A 21,161-nucleotide genomic window follows, 5' to 3' on the forward strand; every position below is an offset into this window, starting at 1 on the left:
AAAGCTTTTAAGAAAAACAAAAAAGCATAATGGGCCTTTAAAATGTTATTTTTTAACCCTCGTGGGGGGATCGATACCCCACACTCCCCTCTATACCCTCAGAATTTTACATTATTCTGAAGCTCCGCTCTTAATGTGCGACTACTTAAATAGTTGATATTTTAGTACTGCCTGTACGGACTACTACTTAAAGCCGCATCTACACCTAGTCAAGTTTCTTATGTGTCACATTTAGCTAAATAAATGGCTATTTTAGCATATTATCAGGCAAATTTTTTACTGAAATGTCTTACTAAGAATACCAAGAATTTATACCTTTTTCTATGCTAAGACTATCATATTTCTGTAAAACGTGTAAATAACAGACGGGAAAATGATGCATTTAGCTAAAGACAATGACGTTAATGAAAGGTGTACATTCTTTCAAAATAAATGGAAAATTTGAGAAAAACATATTTTAAGTTTAATTATTGATAGAAATTCTTTATTTGGTGATTTATCTAGTGAAAGTTCTTCACTTACTAATCAAGACCATTTAAATCCCTCTTGATTCAGGCACATGTTTTGTGTCTATTTAATACCTTGATTTTTGTTTACCATTGGTTTTGACTACACTATATTATTTAAAACATAATAAACATAAATTTTCTCTGACCCCAAAGTGCGGTCGTTTGCCTGATGTTAAAAAATGCATATGTACCTCTTTAACGCACTTTGGGGTCGAAATTGGACCCCAACGTACTTTGAGGTTGGACCCCAAAGTACGTAACGCACTTTGGGGTCGGACCCCAAAGTGCGTTTGACCCCAAAGTGCGGTGTTACACGGCATGATTGACTGCCGTCCACGCCCTCAGCACCGGCTTAAGCAGAATTCAACATGGTGGAATTTTGAATTGAGAAACCTCCGCAAATGTGTTCATACGGAGGTTATCAACCGTAACTTGCATAATAATGTATTTTAATGTTGTTATGTAGGCTTACATCACAAATAAATCACCTGTTTTATTAATGGAATTCTAATTCTCTAAACATTTAAATTTTATAATAAAGCAATCAAGTCGTGTGATATATGAAACTATAAATAAATAATTCAACGCCAGTCAGTATAATGTATCACGTGATAACGTAACGTAACGCACCGGATCTGTGATATAACGTAAAAATATAGATTAACATTACATAAACATAACATGACCATAGCATAACGCCGATCAAAGAATGCCCCGAACGGCAACAAAAAATGATTTGTAATATCTATTGAAAAACAGTGACACTAATCTTCAGGTTTAAATCAGCTTTCAACAGGTTCTCTGTGGTGAATGGAACTGTGACGTAGATGATATTATAATTATTTATTCAAGCATATCGAATCATGCTTTAAGTTAGCGAACTCCCTTTGGATTTAGCAGATAATCATTGCTTCATTTGATGGACTCACTGATCAGTCGTAACAAAATTGTGAATATTAAAACATAACTGATGATGAAAATGTACAGGAATAAATATGTTCAATTATATGTTTACTTACTTATAGAGATATTTGCTATGATTGGTGGTAAGTTTTATCCTTTATTTTTCTATTACAGTACTTAAGAAACATTTTTGAGTTTAAAATAAAAGTAAAAGGAAAATATATATAGAACATATGAACACTAAAGTTTTTGTCATTAAAGTGAATCGGTCTAAAATGAGCATATTTTTCATAGTTGGGTATTTCAAATATTGATATAAAACAACAACAAACAATAGAAATGTATAAATGGGTATTCTTATAGAATATATCTTAAAAATAGAATAGTAATGGTGTTTGTATAATTATGTATGAGCATTTATGTGACCAAAACTTATATTTTGTCCTATAACATTTCTTTTATATGCTATATAAGCTAGATAAGAAATACATAACATTAAAAATAAATAAATCATATAGATGTTACAGTTTCAATTTTAAGTTACAATCTAGTAAATATAATGTAAATTAGGTATCTAAATTAATACCATACATGGATGATTGTTTGTGTTATTATAAATCGATGACATACGTAATTATATATTTTTGTCTGAAAATCAAGTATACCTTTTTACAATTATTTGATACTATATTCAAAATATTTACATTTTTAAGCTCAATTATTTTTAATATGCTTGTATAGATATATCTTAGAATCTCTTGTGTCCTTAATGTAGTATGAGCTAGACAAATGAATACAAAATGGAATTCATTTCCAATATATTACAATGACATAGCTGGCATTTCCTAACATTTCTATGTATATTTTTAACTTAAAGTTATTGAGAGGGCTTGCGTAATTAAGGAAGAGTTAATCTTAAACCTTCGTCAAATAGTCAAAGATTGATTCCTTTGTATAATGAGAATATATCTTGTCACCGATAATTTACAATTATATCCCGGAGGCATAATTATGCAAAAAATATAAGGAAATAAACGTTTATATATCTAATAATTTTTAGAAGAAAACAGGAAACAAAAGTCATTAAAATCAAAATTTTGTAATAGTATAGTTAAGTTTGAAGCCAAAAGCCAACAGTATCATTTTCAGAATCATGTAATTATTTACTTATATCATACATTGATAAAATGTTAAATTAAAATTAAAATAAAAAAATAAAAACATAAAATAGAGTTACTTTTTCCATTTTATAACTGTAATAAATCATCTGTTGAACTGATACAATTTGCATGATTTAAATGTTAAATTTGTTGACACAATGGGCGACAGTTTTGAGAGTTGAGATATCATTGATAAAACATTGTTACCATCACGAAACGGAAACTGTTCAACAAACATAAATTAAATATTGAAACGTTTACAACACAGCATGATGAGAAATGTATGTTTAGATATTGTACATAGTTAGAGAATAAAATATTGTAGTAATGTTTAACGAAAACAAGACAGCATGACGAGGTAATATAATACACATAGTTGCTTAGGGACTGCACTGAGGTTTTTTGACATGACGGGACTGGAATTTTCTTTTCGAGATTTATGTATCGTTTGACGTAAATCTAGATCAATAAGTAACGTGTATGCAAAATATCAGATCATTAGCTCACTCCGATTTTCCGGAATAATAATTCTCATTGTGAAAAATAACATAAAACTGAAATTCAAATCGGACCAAGAATAACTCAAAAATACGATTTTCAATATATGTTTGTGTATTTTTCTGAAAAAAATCTTTTGCAAATCGTTATGTTATAAGTGCCCCAGCCGATCAATGTAAGAAATTCAAATTCAATCTGTATTTTAAATATTACAAAAGCTCTTCTGAGGTCAGAACGCCCAAAAAATAAAATATGTAATTCTTGCATAGATCAAATGATGCGCGAAAAATGAAAAACCAAATCTGTAAAAGATAATAAAGAAATATACCCTGAATTTAATTTAAAATTGATTTTTGCACTATTTTAGCCCGGTTTGAGTGAAAAGCGTTGCAACTTCAGTTCAGTCCCTTAAACGAATACCAGAGTATGATGATGTACATTTTCATTGTCCAGTCTGAAATATCAGATGTTAATGGAAAAAGGACCCGAAGTTTGATTGATGATATGTAAACATGATTGCCAAAGCAACATAATTGTTTTCTGTTTATCCTATCATTATATTCTGACTTGAATTACACTCTCAAACGACTCTTGCGTCGTGATTTAAGCACTAAAGTTGTTTGAATAATAATGATATCAGAAAAAAACTCAATCAATCACGGTGATTGAAGCTCGCATTTTATTGTTCTTAATTGTTCTGTACACACTATACTGTTGCCTAAAACAGATTGCTGCTTACTAACATGTAAAGTTATACTTTAATATAATAGACACAGGTTTTGTTTAATATTCAAGCGCAATCTTGTTTTACGCTCTCGTGAGGACAATAACATACATTTTGTATAAATTAAGTCCTTGTTATGTAGCCCATTCCTTCATTGCGACGCCAAGGCCGAATGGTAAACGCTTCAGACAAGTAACTTATGAAATGATGGACTCGTGGGTTAAAACTCCATCAGAGACAAGACGTTGCTTCCCTAACCACGAAACTCCACACGCATTGCTTATTATTTGTTGGTTTCAGTGTTTCAATTTTTAAGCTTATTTAGTTTTGTGTTTCAGTTGTAGAAACAGCCTACAGTGCTGCAAAAGAGACAGAAATTCGCAGCGAAACAGTGCTTGCAGCTTCTTATGATCCCGTATCACGTCCTAAAGATCAAACCCACGTGAAAGCCGGACTCAATGTCCTCGCAATTGACGAGTTGGTAAGTTTGTTTGCATCATCTTGATAACGTAATGCATTCATAAATACAAAAAGAGAAATATTTCCAAAAGTGATTTTGACTCCTATACTTTTTTTAAGTCTAGGAAGAGTAAATCTTTTAATTTCGTTGCTGGGAGAATATAGCCTGAATGAGATAAATCCTAGGCGCTGGCCTCGGGTTATATATTAATGTCAGCAAGGCTATATTCTCCGTATATCTGGAGTCAGCAATTTGTTAAACGACATTAATGATGCAAATTATTATTGACGACAAGTTTATAACTTTAAACTGTTTCAAAGATGCGCAGGATAGTGCGCACGTTAATTAGATGACGTCAGACGTTCAACGGCTGCACGACAGCTGTGCAATAAAAAGTTATTCAAATAAACTCATCATATAACTAATTTTTGTGAAGTAATGACATTTGAATAAAAGAAAATATGCCATAAAGACAAAACGATAAATAAATTTTATGCGCACACGTATTTAACCGTATACAATGGAAACATTTGTTATTCGTGTGTGCATCTGTTCTTCACGGTATAATTATGTAGCATCGTGTACAAAGAGTTTAAACCAATCAAATTCGAAAAAAAATCATTTGCTAATTCATTTTCATACAAGGATATATGGTATTGATTTAAGTAGGATGTGCCCCCATTGAACTTTTAGATCATCCTAGAATTGACCGTTTCCGTCTGAAAAGGCCGTTACAATTGAATTGCTAGGAAATGTTCTAAATCTTTGTGTTCTTTTATACTTTCCGTGACCTATAATCCTGCGTACATTGTTAATCACCCGATAGAAAAACATCATTAACTGGACAAATCCATTCTAATAATAAATCACAATTCAATTCTTTAGTGGTATTGATACGCGAGCTATTATAAAGATTTTTATTGGAACTTATAATTAATTTCATTGGTTACTAAATGTGTTTTTGTAATTCTATCATAAATAAAGGACAAACGTACGTTGTTAAGTCCGAAAATGAATAGATTGGCAAATAAAAGACGAAGAAGGGATCCAATTTAAAATGTAATTGATACAGATTCTATTTCATTAATTGGTTATTTTTTATTTGAATAGGAGAATACCATAGTATATAAATGATCGATGATTGAACTCATTAATTACGATCAATCATAAGAATGTTCCCTATTCTAACATTTTTTTTGTCCTTACTTAATTGAATAAGGTTACTTATAATACAACATTTATTTTGATATGAATAATTTACCTACAATAAAACACATTTTCATTCTCATACTAAAGGGGCCTGGTACAAAATCCTTATGTTCTATAAAAAAAACAATTTAAAAACCTAATTAGGAGTTTATAAATAAAAGCATAATTACGACAAATAAAATCATACTTAGGACTTTGTAACTCCTAATTAGATAATTAAAATGTAATAAATAAATTTTACTTTGTAACTCCTAAGTGATAAATATCGTTTTCGTTGATTAAAGCATGTTTACAAATATAAAAAAATCAATATTTTCAAATATTCAAGACTATTTGTTCATTGTTTTTTTACAGTTACAGTTATATTTTTACTTTACCTGCTCATGCACTTTTTTACATTTGGATTGGCATAATGCTTCTATCATTATATGCAATAAAATTTATGTAACATAATAATTTTTCAGGATTTGAAAGGACAAAAGTTGACAATGGCGGGTTGGCTTACATTTGTAAGTACATGTCTGTTTCTATAGTACAAGTATAGTTTTTTATATCAGCATGCCACTCATTTAGAATATTAATTTGTTGATTCATTGTTGTAACAATATTTAACCGTTTTAAATAATACGTGGCGATCATATGTGAAGTTGTACATGCGTAGCAGTACACACAGAGGTAAATAGTTTCCAATGGTAGGATACTACGTCATTGTGTACATGCAAAATTCTCCCGTATAGACAATTTTTGATTTTTGTTGTTGTTTTATTTTAAGTGTAAATTTTGCAGGTGCGCGATGACGTAGTATCCTACCATTGCCTCCGATAATCATATACTTTATCCATATAAGGCATATCATATGAAAAAAAATCGACTTAAATCGGCAAAAATCGGCATATCTAAACATAAGATTCCATATCTATACATTCGTCTTTACATCTAGGCATAAATTGACTGATCATGATCTAGACAAAAGTCGGCACTTATAAGCATGGAACGGCATATTTAGACAGCATAAGTCGGCTTTTTTCCGCATTTCTAAATATAAGTCTGCAAGTCTAATCGAAAGTCGACATTTTAGGCATTAACTGACGAGTCTAGGCATAGGCTGACATAAGCATGCATATAAAGGCATTTGTCCGCATTTCTAAATTCTAAGCGAAAGACGACATATCTAGGCATAAGTTGACACATCTAGGCATAAATTGACACATCAAGGCATACATTGACATACCTAGGCATAGGTGGGCATGAGTCGGCACAATTAGACTTTATTTATGTATTATTCATCTACATAAGTCGGCATATATAGACTTTAGTGCGCATCGGCATATCATAGCATTTTTGTGTCTTGTCCGAATAGTTTTTTACAGAAAATAGTAAAATTGAAAGATCGATAAAATTGATACAGCAAGTGTGTATTTTTACGAGAAGCAATAAAGCATGCGTATTTAAAAATAGAAATAGAGGATGATTGCTTTTCAAATGTAAAATGAGTTATTGATCAGTTGAATATCTTATTGTTCTCACACGTACAATCAAGCGTTTGCGCTCGGGTGGTGGATTTGAATGTGAACTTGTTCTGGCTTATGAATAAAGTGCTATTTCTCCCACACGTTCATAATGCCACACATGAGATTTACATTTTATATGGTTTTTTCGCACGCTTTACTATTTATAAAGCTGGTATCTATTACACCTACAACATTTTTATTTTTGTCTTTTATTCAAAATCATTCAATGGTTACATGTATCACTATTACTCACTAGTCAATAACACTTCTCTGTCATCACTATAGTGGTACTGTTTACGATACTGTATGTTTTTTGTTGCCGTTTTTATTATTTATCTATTTATTTTTGTTTATATATATTTTGTTTCTTAATTTAATAAATTTATAAATAATAGATTAATTAATTAATTAATTAATTATTTTCATTAATTAAGTAATTAATTAATTATAAATTAAATATTGAGAAATATTGATGAAATAAAATGACTTGTGTTTTTTTTTTTCATTTTCCGTATTTTCACTGTAAAAATTTATTTTTCACTGCAGTGAAACATATTTTCCGTATTTTCACTGGTGTCTTGCCGTACAACTTTCTCTTAAATTCTGCCAGTACACAAAATTAAAGGGAAATACTGTCAAATTGTAATGTCTAAAAAGAGAAAAATGTATATAATAAACAGAAAATTCAAGATTTTTCTATAAATCCATGATTTATTTTCTTCTTGTGGCATGAAAATTATCATATTTCACTCGTGGCTATCGCCACTCATGAAATATTTATTTTCATACCACTCGATGAAAATAAATCTTGTATTTATAGAAAAAAACTTGAATATTCTCTATTTATTTATACATTTATCAAATTAATAAACAAAATATAGATTAACAAAAATAAAAATTAATTAATTAATTGGTCTATTGATTTATTAAACAAAACTTAACTGAACTATATATTCTTTACGGATTGAAAGTATCGACATATTTAAAACGAAATATAGATTGAACGAAAATTGACCATTGTAGGCCAATCCACTTTAAACAAATGAATTATATATTCTTGTAGGAATGGGAGGATGACAGGACTGTCTGGGATAAAGCCGCCAAAGATGATATTGAATATATCTTCACTCAACCAAAATATATCTGGAAGCCCGAACTAGTTGTAGACAATGCGTAAGTACGCCAACAATAATTGTTTAAGCATTTGCCCTGCTACCAGTATAGAGCCCGGCCAGCCAGCTTTTAAGACGCTATATTGTTGGTAGCTCAACTTTTATTGCATTTTGACATTAAAATCCCTCGAGATTTGGAATGAACTCTTTATAAATTCAAATCAGGGCAAAGTCAATTATATTTAATCAACAGGTAAAAAGTTACCCTTTGAAAAAAAAAGGCACCAAGATAATTTTATTAATAAATATATAATTTATAGCTGTAAGAAATTAATTTGTGTATATATATGTTGTTTAAATATTGATTGTATAACATGTTAATTGTATGTTTATGCTGGAAGATCGAGAAAAAATATACGTAAGCCTCATTAAATAAAGTCCTTACTTGCTCACGCCACCGGTACAAAGATGTATAATATGATATTTTTCAACTCGTTCTATAAATTTAGTATTAAATCTTCAATCATTCAATATCCTCTACACATTTGTTCTTACACGGATTTGCTTTGCAAACAGAGGCCTCTCTGCTTTTTTAAAACGTATTCTACACACTCCCGAATTTACTTCCATTCATTCATTCCTGATTAAATATCTGTATATATTTATTACTGATTAAATATCGGTATATATTCATTACTGAACAGATTAAATACCGCTTTATATTTATTCCCGATTAAATACCGGTTTATATTTATTCCCGAGTAAATATCGGTTTATATTTATTCCTGATGAAATATCGATTTATATCTATTCCTAGTTGAATATCGGCTTATATTTATTACTGATTTTAAAAATACCGGTTTATATTAATTCCTGATTAAATATCAGTTTATATTTATCATTCATTTGACGTTTTTCTTATCATTCCATTTCCGTGCAAGTCTTGCAAATCTGGGGGCTATAAAAAGTGACGATCTCTTAATTAGGATGGCGTACACGGGCAAAGTTGAATGGGTACCCCCACTGGTGTTTGCCACTCATTGCCAGGTACTCGTGCCATTCACAGACGTATCTTGCATGGTTTTCACGTGCTTCTTCGTTATAGTATTCCTTATGCATATCTATGTCCTTTATTTTACTTTTTGCGAGCCTTTTACATTTCAAGCAAAGCTTTTGTCCAAGTAATTGAACGTTTTTTCTCTTATTAATATATAATTTGATATCAATATCTGTTTTTTTTACATTAATTATATATGTCTTTAAATTCACTTGCTTAAATAAATAAAATTGCAGCTATTTGCTTTTAACTTATAAATGCACCAAGATGAACATATTTGACAGTGTATGCAGTGTATTTCGTTATAATCTTCATTATGTAAAATGTTACCATGGGAACATTTTTTTCATCGCATTTCCTCGCGTGAAAGATGACAATATAACGAGTCTGAGAAATAGATTAGTAGTTTTAACTTATCAACAATTAACGAAAAAAATTTCAAAATAATGAAAACACAGGGTAAATAAGAGAATTCATGTATCGTATTTGCGTGTTGCCTAACGTTTTTACTCGAATACATCTTAAGAATGTCTTTTTTTCTTCCAATTTTACTTTTTTCCCATCTTCCTGTTAAGCATGATATCATGAGTTAAGTCTATTCCAAATACTTTCTACTGTAAATTTAATTCGTGACTAATTCCCCAGAAGCGCACAGCCGTGACATTGACCCACCTGTTATGTAACGACAACTTTATCGAAAGCGTATCAGTTTTATTGTGTCCCCACTTTACTGGCGGGCATTTAGATGTACCCTTGTCCGTCCATTCTCTTTTGAGTCACAGGTAACTCAAAAAGTATTTGACCTAGAGTCATGAAACTTAACAGGAATGTTGATCAGCATGTGCAGTTGTGCACCTGGGTATATTCGTTTGGATTTATTGCGTACTTTTAGAGTTATTGCCCTTGACTTAGTAAAATTTTGCAATTTTCAACTTGTGTCGCATGTTACTCAAAAAATATGTGACCTAGAGTCATGAAACTTTACAGGAATGTTGATCAGCATGTGTAGTTGTGCACCTGGGTATTTTCGTCTGGATTTATTTAGTATTTTTAGAGTTATTGCCCTTGACTTAGTAATGTTATGATGTTGTTATTTGTTCCTTGTGTGCTTGAGTTAGAATCAACCAACTTTACAGGAATAATGATCAACATCACTAAATTTCAGAAATAATGATTCACATCTCTGTAAAGCTATGCACCTGGGACTTTGCATGTGAATTTTTTTTTCAGTTTTGTTAGAGTTATTGCACTTGACTTACAGTAGTATAAATTTGCAATTTACAACTTGTTCATGCATAGCTCAAAAAGTATTTCACTTGTAAGCCTGAAAGTTTACAAGAATGATGGTCAGCATGTGTACTTATGCACCTTGGGGTTTGCTTGTAGATTTATTCAGTATTTGTAAAGTTCTTGCCCTTTACTTAGTAAAAGATTTTTAGTTTTCAAAAAATATTTGACCAAGAGTCATAAGATTGACAGAACAGTTCCGCGGTGGGGGCACCCGTGTCCTATGGACACATTTCTAGTTTGGTTAGGTTTTTTCGCATGATGGGACTTGGTGGAAGACCGTCTGATTGATTTTGACTTCCTGTCAAATTAACAGGGAATAACTGAATATAAGAAGAATTGTGATTGGTCATTTTGTGAATTTACAAATTAAAATCTGGTAATCTCATTGGCAATTCTAAAATAAAATGTAAAGGATAGTTCTTGTCATAATAAAATAATATGTAAAAGATAGTTCTAAAATAGAATATACAGGATAGTCCTTTAACTTTCTAGCTAAATTGGTCAGATATACATGTATAATTTGTGTTTAACCTAAGTTCCTACCACAAAACATTTTACAGTGCGTTTTAATCCGACTGCGTTGTTGGTGTAAGAAATTGAGTTCCCTTACCGTCAGACGACAGGATCATTTACTAACTGTTCTATTTTTCAAGATTAATAACCATTGTCATTGTTAAGCAAGCATGGCCGACATTTCTATTTGTATATAACATGCAAGTTAACCAGTTTTACTTCGACCTAGTATCTATTTTAAGAATACTTCTTGTCAAGAACTAATAACTTGTGTACACGATTTCAGATCATTTGTCGCTCTGTTTTTCCTTTTTTTCTCCATTTTTTTTTTCAGTTCGTGTACGTCTGTTAATCTATGTAGGAATTTAAACTGTGATGTTTTTATTAACTTGGACGTCCGAAGGGCTCCTTCGAGCGAGAGCCAATTGAGTACAAATGCAAATCAAATTTCTTATCATAGGTTGTTATGGGTAGAATGAAACATAAATAACAAAATGTATAAATGAGCCGCGTCATGACAAAACCAACATAGTAGGTTTGCAACCAGCATGGATCCAGACCAGCCTGCGCATCCGCGCAGTCTGATCAGGATCCATGCTGTTCGCATACCAACTCTAATACAAGTGGAGAAACTGAAAGCGAACAACATGGATCCTGATCAGGCTGGTCAGACAATGGATCCATGCTGGTCGCAAACCCATTAAGTTGGTTTTGTCGTGACGCGGCTCAAATTAATTTTACAAATTGCAGACTTCAAGATCTTGATATACTAGCCAATGATAATCTTCTTCTGCGTCTAAAGTATGATGGGACAGTGGACTGGGAGCCGCCTCTGTTGTTTGTTACCCACTGTGAGGTGTGTCCAGCTAACGATTTTAGTCTCCAAACTTGTCCAAAACATTTGTTAATACCTTCTAACGAAAAACTGTTTGTTTTTTTTTTGTATTACACCCCTAATTTTGTATTACATCACTTTTTTTGTTTTACACTGGTATTTTTGGTATTTCGCCGGAATTTCTAGTAGAACACGGGATTTCTCTCGTAGTTCACCGCCTTTGCTTGTAGAACACCATTTTTTCTTTAATATACCGCTATTTATTGTATTACACTGCTATGTATTGTATCGCGCCGCTATTTCTTGTAATAGAACGCTATTTCTTGATTTCACAGCTATTTTTGGTATTACACAGCAATTTCTTGTAGAGCACCGCTTTCAAGTGTAGTTTACCGCTATTTCTTGTAGAAAACCACTAATTCTTGTAATAAACAGCTATTTTTTGTATTTTACCATTATTTTTGGTATAACACCGCTATTTCTTGTATCGCACCGCTATTTCTTGTAATACACCGCTTTTTCTTGATTGCGTCGCTATATTTGGTATGATACCGCAATTTCTTGTAGAACACCGCTTTCTCTCGTAGTTCACCGCTATTGCTTGTAGAACACCATTATTTCTTGTAATATACCGTTATTTCATGAATTACACCGCTATGTTTGTTATAACACCGCTATTTCTTGTGTCTACCGCTATTTCTTGTAATACACCGCTATTTCTTCATTGCACAGCTATTTTTGGTATGACACCGCACTTACTTGTAGAACACCACTTTCTCTCATTGGAACACCACTGTTTCTTGTAATATACTGCTATTTCTTGTATTACACCGTTATTTTTGGTATAACACCGCTATTTAATTGTAGTGCACCCGCTATTTCTTGTAGTTCACCACTTTGTCTTGTATTACACAGCTATTGCTTGTAGAACAGCGATATCTCGTGTAGTGTATCGCTATATCTTGAAGTAATTTGTCATCTATTATCGTGCACTGTTTATTCTCGTAGTTATCGCATCTTATATTCCCTGTTTTTTATATATATTTCAACCTTAATAAATCATTAATTTTTATTACAAAAATTCCGTATAAATCGTCAATTTCCGTCGGGTATATTTTGTACAAATCGTCAGTTTTAATCGGCTTTATTCGGAATCTATCGCCATAAATAATGCGTAACGAGTAACTTCATTGCTCAACCAAAAAAAAAATTATCTGGAGTTATCTAAATTGGAATTTTAAATGAAAATGTGATCATTTTAATGTATATCCATCCTCCGCCACACCCCTCCCCCCGCTAAGCATTTTGCAATTGCAACAAACTTATAATCTTCAGTCAAAGCTCATGGTATCTTTTTTTTTCATTTTCTGTTGTCTTTTCATGGCACACATTACCTTTGGGCTTTTATATCACTGCTTTTGTTGTTTTCTTCTATGTTTTTCAAACATTTTTTTTTTTTTTTTTTTTTTTTGGGGGGGGGGCTTTATTATTACATTCATTTGTTTGAGCAGTCGTTGTTTTACATCATTTAATGCTTTATTATATTTTATCCGTTCCGTGTGTTGATACATCATTAGTTAAAATGTAATGTGTTTATATGTAATTAATATCTTCACGATGTATCTATAAAATAGTTTCATCAGTTTTTTCCATTTATCACACACCCGTGCCGATTTTGCGACTCCGTAATATGGTATTGCACGGCCGTGCATATATTTTGACGTGACGTCATTAGCGTTATACAAACATAGTGTAAAGACGCGCTAAATGTTAGCGTTATACTATCGGCGCGTCAATGAAAAATGACTCTTATTTCACTTTAAACGGTCTTTATTTTGGGTATGTGATAAATAGAATATCAAATTCGTGTAAGTTCATTATTGAATTTATTGCACTCGTTGAATAAAATAATATTATGCTCGCCAGAGGCTCGCATAATATAATTTTATTCAACTCGTGCAATAAATTCAGTATTGAACTTACACTCATTCAATATCCTCTATATATTTAAACTAGGTAGTATTTGAAATATAACTTGATATACCTATATAACCTAAATGTAATTTCATTTATACTTTTTCAAATGTGTCATTTGTTAATACAAATATATGATTATTAAATAATTTTGATATAATTTATATTCTAAATCCAGGATGGCACTATATGCCTGTTTTATTTAAATCCTGACATCATTTACCAGTATGTTTTAAATCAAAGTTGACATTAAATATTTATTGCAAAATCCAGGACGAATGTCTCTGTTTTAATAGTATGCTGAAATATTATTTTGATATGATATCATTATAAATTCAGGTTGACATCACATATTATCCGTATGACCAACAAAAATGTGCCATAGAAATAGTCAGCTGGACATACACTATAGAAGAGGTGAAACTCGAACATTTGTTTGAAACAGTAAATCTGGAAGATTTTGAGTAAGTGTGATTTTGACTCGTACATTTAACAATGGAGTAGCTGAAAAAAATACCTAAAAACCTTGCGCCCCACGTCACCTTCCTTACCATAAGAAAATTCAGACATCCAAAATGGTTGATTATTATAAATATCATCGGATTCATTTTAATAAAGATCCACAAGTAAATGTATTCATAAAAAATAAATTAAAGTGAATTGGTCTATAATGGAAGGTCTGTAATACAATTGATATTTATGTTGATTGAGCATTAGAAATAACAACAAACGAACGACGAATGAATTATGCATGGAAGTTGTTGGCAAGTGTTAGATGCACTATTCGATATTACATAATGGTATTTATAAAGCAGATAATAAAATGTTCTAGAACAAAATAATATTATTCATCGGATAAATGGCCATTCTAAACCACTTAGAATTTCATCAACATTATTTTGTTGTTGTAGCAGCAATTTATAAGTATATCCAAATGATACATTTCTATTGTTTTGTTATCAATATTTAAAATACTAATGGAAAATGTACCCATTGCAGACAATTTAATTGTTTTTTTTGCGTTTAAAGCAAACTCTCTATGATTTTCAACTTTGTATTGCATTACAGTAACATGGACGACTTGAACAGAATTTTTAATATAAACCCTAAAGATACATAACGGTTGAGCTTTGGGAACGTAAACTTATTAAGTCTTTAAACATTATGTATCTCATCAGAATTGTAAAGATTTTTTTTTACCAATCTCGAGACCGCTTCATTAAAGTGGCGAAGTTTTGATTGCACACGCAGGATTATTGCCATACTTTACGCCATTATTTAGATATAGTGACTTATTTTGTGTCATGTACACTATTTGGCAGGACGCAATTCTTAAAATATACAACACATGTCGGGTATGGAAACCCAATTTTAGTTTCCTTCAATATTGCGGCGGGCTGATTGGCCCACTGGTAAAACTGCTGCGTTATACCCGCAATGTCCACAAAAAAGCTTCATCAAGTGTTGAAAAAGTGCAAAAAATGTGTATTTGTTGCTCTATCCCGAAAAACAAATTACTGAAATACTAAAAATTGACTGGATTGCACCGACCTTATGGCTTTTGGTATAATAGTGATTATAAAAATCACAACACATTTGACTCGCTCTTATTTGCAACATATTCTAATCTGATCTTTTAAATTATATTTGCACTCTATTTGAATTCACCACACATTTGACCAGCTATCATTGCATTGTTTTTTTCCCCTAACATTTTCTTATCTAATTTATCAAAATTATAATTACACTCTATTTGTCCTGGTTAGAAAATAATGATTTTATAACAGTGATAGCAACGTCTAATACAGTTACAATCCTGTTATAAAATGTGATATCTATATAATACATTTCTGTTATAAAATGAGATATCATTTATATCTTTCATTCATTCTAGAACTCACGGAGAATGGGAGATAACACGTACAGAAATTGAAGATAAAAACCTTACAGAACATCTGCCTGGCGGAACGGTCAGAGTTTTCCCACAAATAGACTTCTGGATTTACCTACGTAAGTATAATTTTCCTGTACTATAGTTTAAACATATTTTAAAGCATCAAATGCATGTCAAATATTATACCAATGATGAGTGTATAACAAAAAAGCAAATGAGCTGGGCAACAAGTTCTAGCAACATTAGATTAAGCCCTTCCCAGAGAATTAGTTTTCATGTAATAAAGAGACAAACAAAATATTTGAATGATTTTAAAAATTACAAATATACAAGCGCAAGCATTCCCAATGGATATTATAAAAATGGCTTTTGGATGATTGAAAAATGCTTCTATCTAAATTACTATAACAATTGAGTCTGCTGATAACATCTTTACTTAATACATTGTACTTGTAGTTATAGAAATCGCTCAAATGTGATTTGATATCCCTGATTGATTAATTGATTGATTGATTGAGTGATTGATTGATTGATCCATACATAGCATCAGTCATAACATTTAACTATTTGATGAACATTGGTATCGAATGTGTATCTTAGAATATTCAAAAAGGGAATTGTTTTGTACACATTGTTTTTTATATGAAATAATCTCATTAAGAAAATTACTTTAAAATACTAATGGTGGTGTATTTAAAAAGAAAGCACTTGTTAAATAAAAAACAAAACAAAAATAAAAAACATTAATTTAATTCACTATGAAAGCATTAATGATATGAGATGTTATTCCCAGTGCAAAAAGAATGTTTACTCAATATTCCCGTTTCGAGTGCTTTGTATAGTCATTATGATACAAATCGGTCGTCATAATTTGGCCTTCTCGGACAACTTTGTGACCACGAAGTCGCCCGAGGTGCCCCGAGTGTGACCTAAAAAAAATCGGGTGATTTTTTTTTTAAATATTTATGTTTATTTAGGTCGGAGAACTCAGTTTTACAACCTAAATGTGATGATGCCTATCATTCTGACGTCACTGATGGTTGCCTTGGTGTTTATAGTTCCGGTAGATTCCGGGGAGAAACTTTCGTACGTTCTCACGGTATTTCTGGCACTGGCTGTCCTTCTCACCATTGTCGCAGATTCATTGCCGCCAACTTCGATTACTTTGTCGGTGCTAGGTAATTACATTACAAAAACATTACTTTTTTCAACTAGATCTACTCAATATTTAGTAATTTCATTTATATACTAGGGATGGCCAATAATTACTTGAACGTTTGCAATCGCAACTTTTCGGCCCTTTCTGTCAGTTTGCGGATAAGGACCTCGAACACAATAGTATGAATAAGGTATTTCGGTCTAACATACACTATGAAACTAAACATGCAAACAAATAGTAATTTAATGCTGAGAGTTGCTGACAAGTTTTTCCCCCAAAAACAACGAGTTAATGTCCACCTTAATGTACACAATATACATTGGTTTTCTATTATCAAACATTACACTCTCTTCTGAAACCACGTGATCGAAATATATATATTTTCAATCCGTATTAATTTAACTATACCCAGGGTGTTCCGATTTGAACGTTTTCTGTACATTAAAACGGTAAATAAAAGATAGTTACACTTAAAATCACTAGCAGAAGGACACATGTATATTAACCAACATGTTTACAAACAAAATGTTGATAGTTTACAATAACTTGAGTACAAATGATGGTGTTCCTTTGAAGTACACTTTTGTATGCATGGAATAAGAAATAAACAATTGTCATATTGGTACATGATCTAACATTATATTTAATGATGTATTTGACAGGTCTTTACCTCGGCATCGTGTTGATCCTGGCTGCGGTTGGTATATTGATAACGATATTAATACTTATCATGTTCCATAGAGAAGGTCAGCCCGACGAAAATTCTTTCATCATCACATTAACAAGAAACGCGGCAAAAATTATTTGCTGGAACTCGTCTGCTTTGAACACGAGATCAGACGACAAAGTTTCACCAATGAGAACGTCAGTGAAAACAGCGGAAGTATGCACCGTGGTGTCAAGTGATACAAACAATGACGTCATGTTTGACGTCACGGATAAGAAAAGAAGCGCTCAGAACAATGACAATTCTGTCGATGGTACCGATGAAACCAATGAAATCACCTGGAAAATCATTGCACAGATATTAGACAGATTCTGTTTCTTTTTCTTTTTGATTATAACTGTTATAATGAACTTTTCTTTCGTAGTTACACTGGCTACAGGTGGACGTACTAACGGGCACTAAAATGATAATATTCTTCTGAAAGCTATTTCTAACTAGAGCCCGGTCTGAACCGTGTGATGTCCTCCGAATAGATTTTTGACACAGGAAAGTACACCTCTTGTAGTTTCAGAGTTATGTCCCAGGACAAAGTTCAAAGTGCGATAGTTCCAGAATTAGGCAACTGTTCTTTGGACTGGACTTCTAATAAATAAGATCTATCTACCTACAAAGATTCTTGTTGATACTTCTTATGCATTCCGAGTTATGTTCCAGACAAAGTTTAAAATGTAAAAATTAACAAAGGGCAATAACTCCATAACAAGCCAGGGCAGGGTTATGTTTCTTGTGCACTGCACATTTACATATAAAGATCTATCTACCTAAAAAGTTTCATGTTGATATCTCTTATAGTTTTAGAGTTATGTCCCGGACAAGATTTTTCTTAAAGGGTAGATAATTCAAAAAAGGGCTTAAAAGAGTTACGGTTCTTTTGTACTTCTACCCAATGAGATCTATCTACCTACAAAGTTTCATGTTGATATCTCTAATAATCTAAGAGTTATGTTCCTGACAAAGTTCAGTGTTAAAATGAAAAATGGGCAATAACTCCAAAATTATGCAAAATAGTTTAGGGTTCTTATGCACGGCACTTCTACCCATTGAGATCTATTTACCTACATGTACATAGTTTCATGTTGGTATCTCTTATAATTTTAGAGTTATGTACCGGACAAGATTATTCTAAAAGGTGAGATAATTCAAAAATTGGGCAAAACAGGGTTATGAATCTTTTGCACTGCACTTCTACCTAATGACATCTATCTACCTACAAAGTTTCATGCTGATATCTCTTATAATCTTAAAGTTATGTTCCGTTCAAAGTGTAAAATTAAACAAAGGGCAATAACTCCAAAAAAGGCAAAGCAGATTAACAATTCTTACGCACTGCACATTTACTCATTAAATTCTATCTACCTACAAAGTTTCATGTTGATATCTCTTATAATTTTAGAGCTATGTCCCGACAAGATTTTTCTTAAAGGGGAGATAATTCAAAAATGGGCTGAACAGAGTTATGGTTCTTTTGCACTGCACATCTACCCGATCTATCTATCTGCAAAGTTTCATGTTGATATCTCTTTTAATTTTAGAGTTATGTTCTGGACAAAGTTCAAAGTGTTAAAATGAACAAAGGGCAATAACTCCAAAATAAGGCAAGGCAGAGTTACGGTTCTTGTGCACTGCACAGCTACTCATTGAGATCTATATACCTTCAAAGTCTCTTGTTGATATCACATATAATTATGAGTTATGTCCCGGAAAAGATTTTTCTAAAAGGGGAGATAATTCAAAAACGGTGTAAAATAGAGTTATGGTTCTTTGACACAGCAATCCGCTTCAATGCCTTTTACCACTGTGTGAAGGTTAAACAAATTATCTCAAAGGGTTTTCAAGTTATGCTCCGGACAAGACAATGGCCGGACAGTCAGACAGAAGGACAGACAGACGTACAGACGGACAAGGCGGGGACTATATGCTCTCCCTTCGGGGAGTATAAAAATGTATAATATTTCTTTATTTCTTCTTGTTAAATAGGTGCCATTTACGGATCAGGTGCAATGTTTATAATAGGTGATATAAATCATAGCATATTCCTTCTCGACAAAGATTTTACATGAAGTGTCATGGTTACCTTGACCTTTGACCTCAAACATGAATAAAGATCATCTACTTGCTATGGGCAAAGTACCTCGTGCGCACGAGATAAACAAACACACACACAATGCAAATAGCCCTTTAACATATTTATAAACATTTTTAGAAACTAAATTTAACAAGTCGAGTTGTCTCGCTTTTATCAATTACAATTAATCATGCACCATCATTTAAACCTTATTTATTTATACCTTAACTGTTAAGCAATAAATCAAGCGGTTATTCAAACCTTATGTTCAATGAAATGAAAGAAATTAATCTAAAAAAAAATCCCAAATCACTTAATATATTTCAATATAATTGTTTTTAATCACAAAAAAGTAAATAATTCACGCAATTTCGATTAACGTCTTTGTTATTTATCAGTAAACTTAGCCATCTAACAACAATTTAATTATATTTTTTAGATTTTATAAATGAATGACATAAAAAATCAATGTCCTCTTTATTCTGAGGAGGAGCAATTCTCCGAAAGAAAAAAAAACACTTATTGCTACATTTCACATTTTTTTGATGCTCTAATGCACTAAAAATGCCTTTTTAAGAACAATACTCGCGTTTTAGGGCCCGAAAATTTGACAGTGCCTGGCTAGGGCATATGAGAGGTGTAGCTTATTAATTATATGCACATATTTGTATGGCATCTCATGAACATATATAACCAAACAAAAGCAACTTTCGACTTATTTCGTTTCCATTTTATATTTGACTAAAAACTTACATAACAAAGCCTACAACGTATTTACAAATAATGTTACTGTTTCTTTCTCTGTCAAAGCTGAAACCTTGCAAAGTCAATGATATTACTATAGCAATGTTACAACGACCATGATTTAATTACATGTTTTTCAGTTGACAGTAAAATATTATATATAATTTTTAAAGTAGTTGGACTTTATTTGAATGAATCTGATGAACAGAATGTATCCTTATCATAAATTAAGTGGACAGATCGTAGAAAAATACACTCTGACTGGAGTTCAATGTGCTTTATTACGAGAAAAATGTAAAAATGACTGAAATCACTAAAAATGCATACAATAAATAGCAATAATTTGTAAGATCAAATGGAATTTCTTGCGTGGACACAAGCTTTTACATTTTCACTTGTGGCGTACCGACGAGTGAAAATAAATCATTCGGTGTCTTCACTAACAAAAATATATATACCGATCTGAAATGCAAAACAAACAATAACATGTACATGACATCTTCAAAATAATACATTTTTAATAAGTTTTTGTAGAATCCATTTAATACTTTCAACAGTAATGAAAAAAGGCATACATGAACAGTGATACAAAAGTCAGTCTAAAAATCTTACACACGATAAGCGATTCTTGAATTCTAGATATATAATATATACAATGTAATACTGAACCCTTTGACTAAAATACTAAGTCGGTTCATTGATTTCTACAGAGTGATAAATGGTGATTAAAGATTGTACATATATTGTTATTAGACGTTATTAGAAAAAATTATCGATTAAAAAACAACACTAACTAAACATAACATTTCAAATTATA

The 21,161-nt window shown here is 31.7% G+C and overlaps 1 protein-coding gene across 2 annotated transcripts; it reads left to right on the plus strand.

Moving 5' to 3' along the window:
• Positions 1 to 1,282: 1,282 nt before the first annotated feature.
• Positions 1,283 to 19,615, plus strand: LOC132718253 (neuronal acetylcholine receptor subunit alpha-3-like). 2 transcript variants are annotated; one of them, XM_060701900.1, is made up of 9 exons: positions 1,283 to 1,555; positions 4,133 to 4,275; positions 5,928 to 5,972; positions 8,038 to 8,147; positions 11,697 to 11,802; positions 14,095 to 14,219; positions 15,650 to 15,765; positions 16,627 to 16,827; positions 17,471 to 19,615. In XM_060701900.1, exons 1-9 carry the CDS (start codon positions 1,480 to 1,482, stop codon positions 17,935 to 17,937), a joined length of 1,389 nt encoding a protein of 462 aa, XP_060557883.1. In that variant the 5' UTR covers positions 1,283 to 1,479; the 3' UTR covers positions 17,938 to 19,615. The 2 variants fall into 2 exon arrangements, with proteins under 2 accessions (XP_060557883.1, XP_060557882.1); XM_060701899.1 differs by lacking the exon at positions 11,697 to 11,802 and adding an exon at positions 9,028 to 9,133 and having other exon boundaries at positions 1,286 to 1,555; positions 17,471 to 19,614.
• Positions 19,616 to 21,161: the final 1,546 nt, after the last annotated feature.

The sequence above is a fragment of the Ruditapes philippinarum genome, unplaced genomic scaffold, assembly GCF_026571515.1.
Source record: "Ruditapes philippinarum isolate M1 unplaced genomic scaffold, ASM2657151v2 ctg5325_1_1_1_1, whole genome shotgun sequence".
Taxonomy (NCBI): Eukaryota; Metazoa; Mollusca; class Bivalvia; order Venerida; family Veneridae; genus Ruditapes; species Ruditapes philippinarum.

Bases quoted from the DNA above. Each gene is read 5' to 3' on its own strand.
- LOC132718253 (XM_060701900.1), top strand. From the start codon at position 1,480: ATGATGAAAATGTACAGGAATAAATATGTTCAATTATATGTTTACTTA. The intron at 11,803-14,094 runs GTGTGTCCAGCT...TTATAAATTCAG, and splicing joins TGTTTGTTACCCACTGTGAG to GTTGACATCACATATTATCC. The intron at 16,828-17,470 runs GTAATTACATTA...TGTATTTGACAG, and splicing joins GATTACTTTGTCGGTGCTAG to GTCTTTACCTCGGCATCGTG.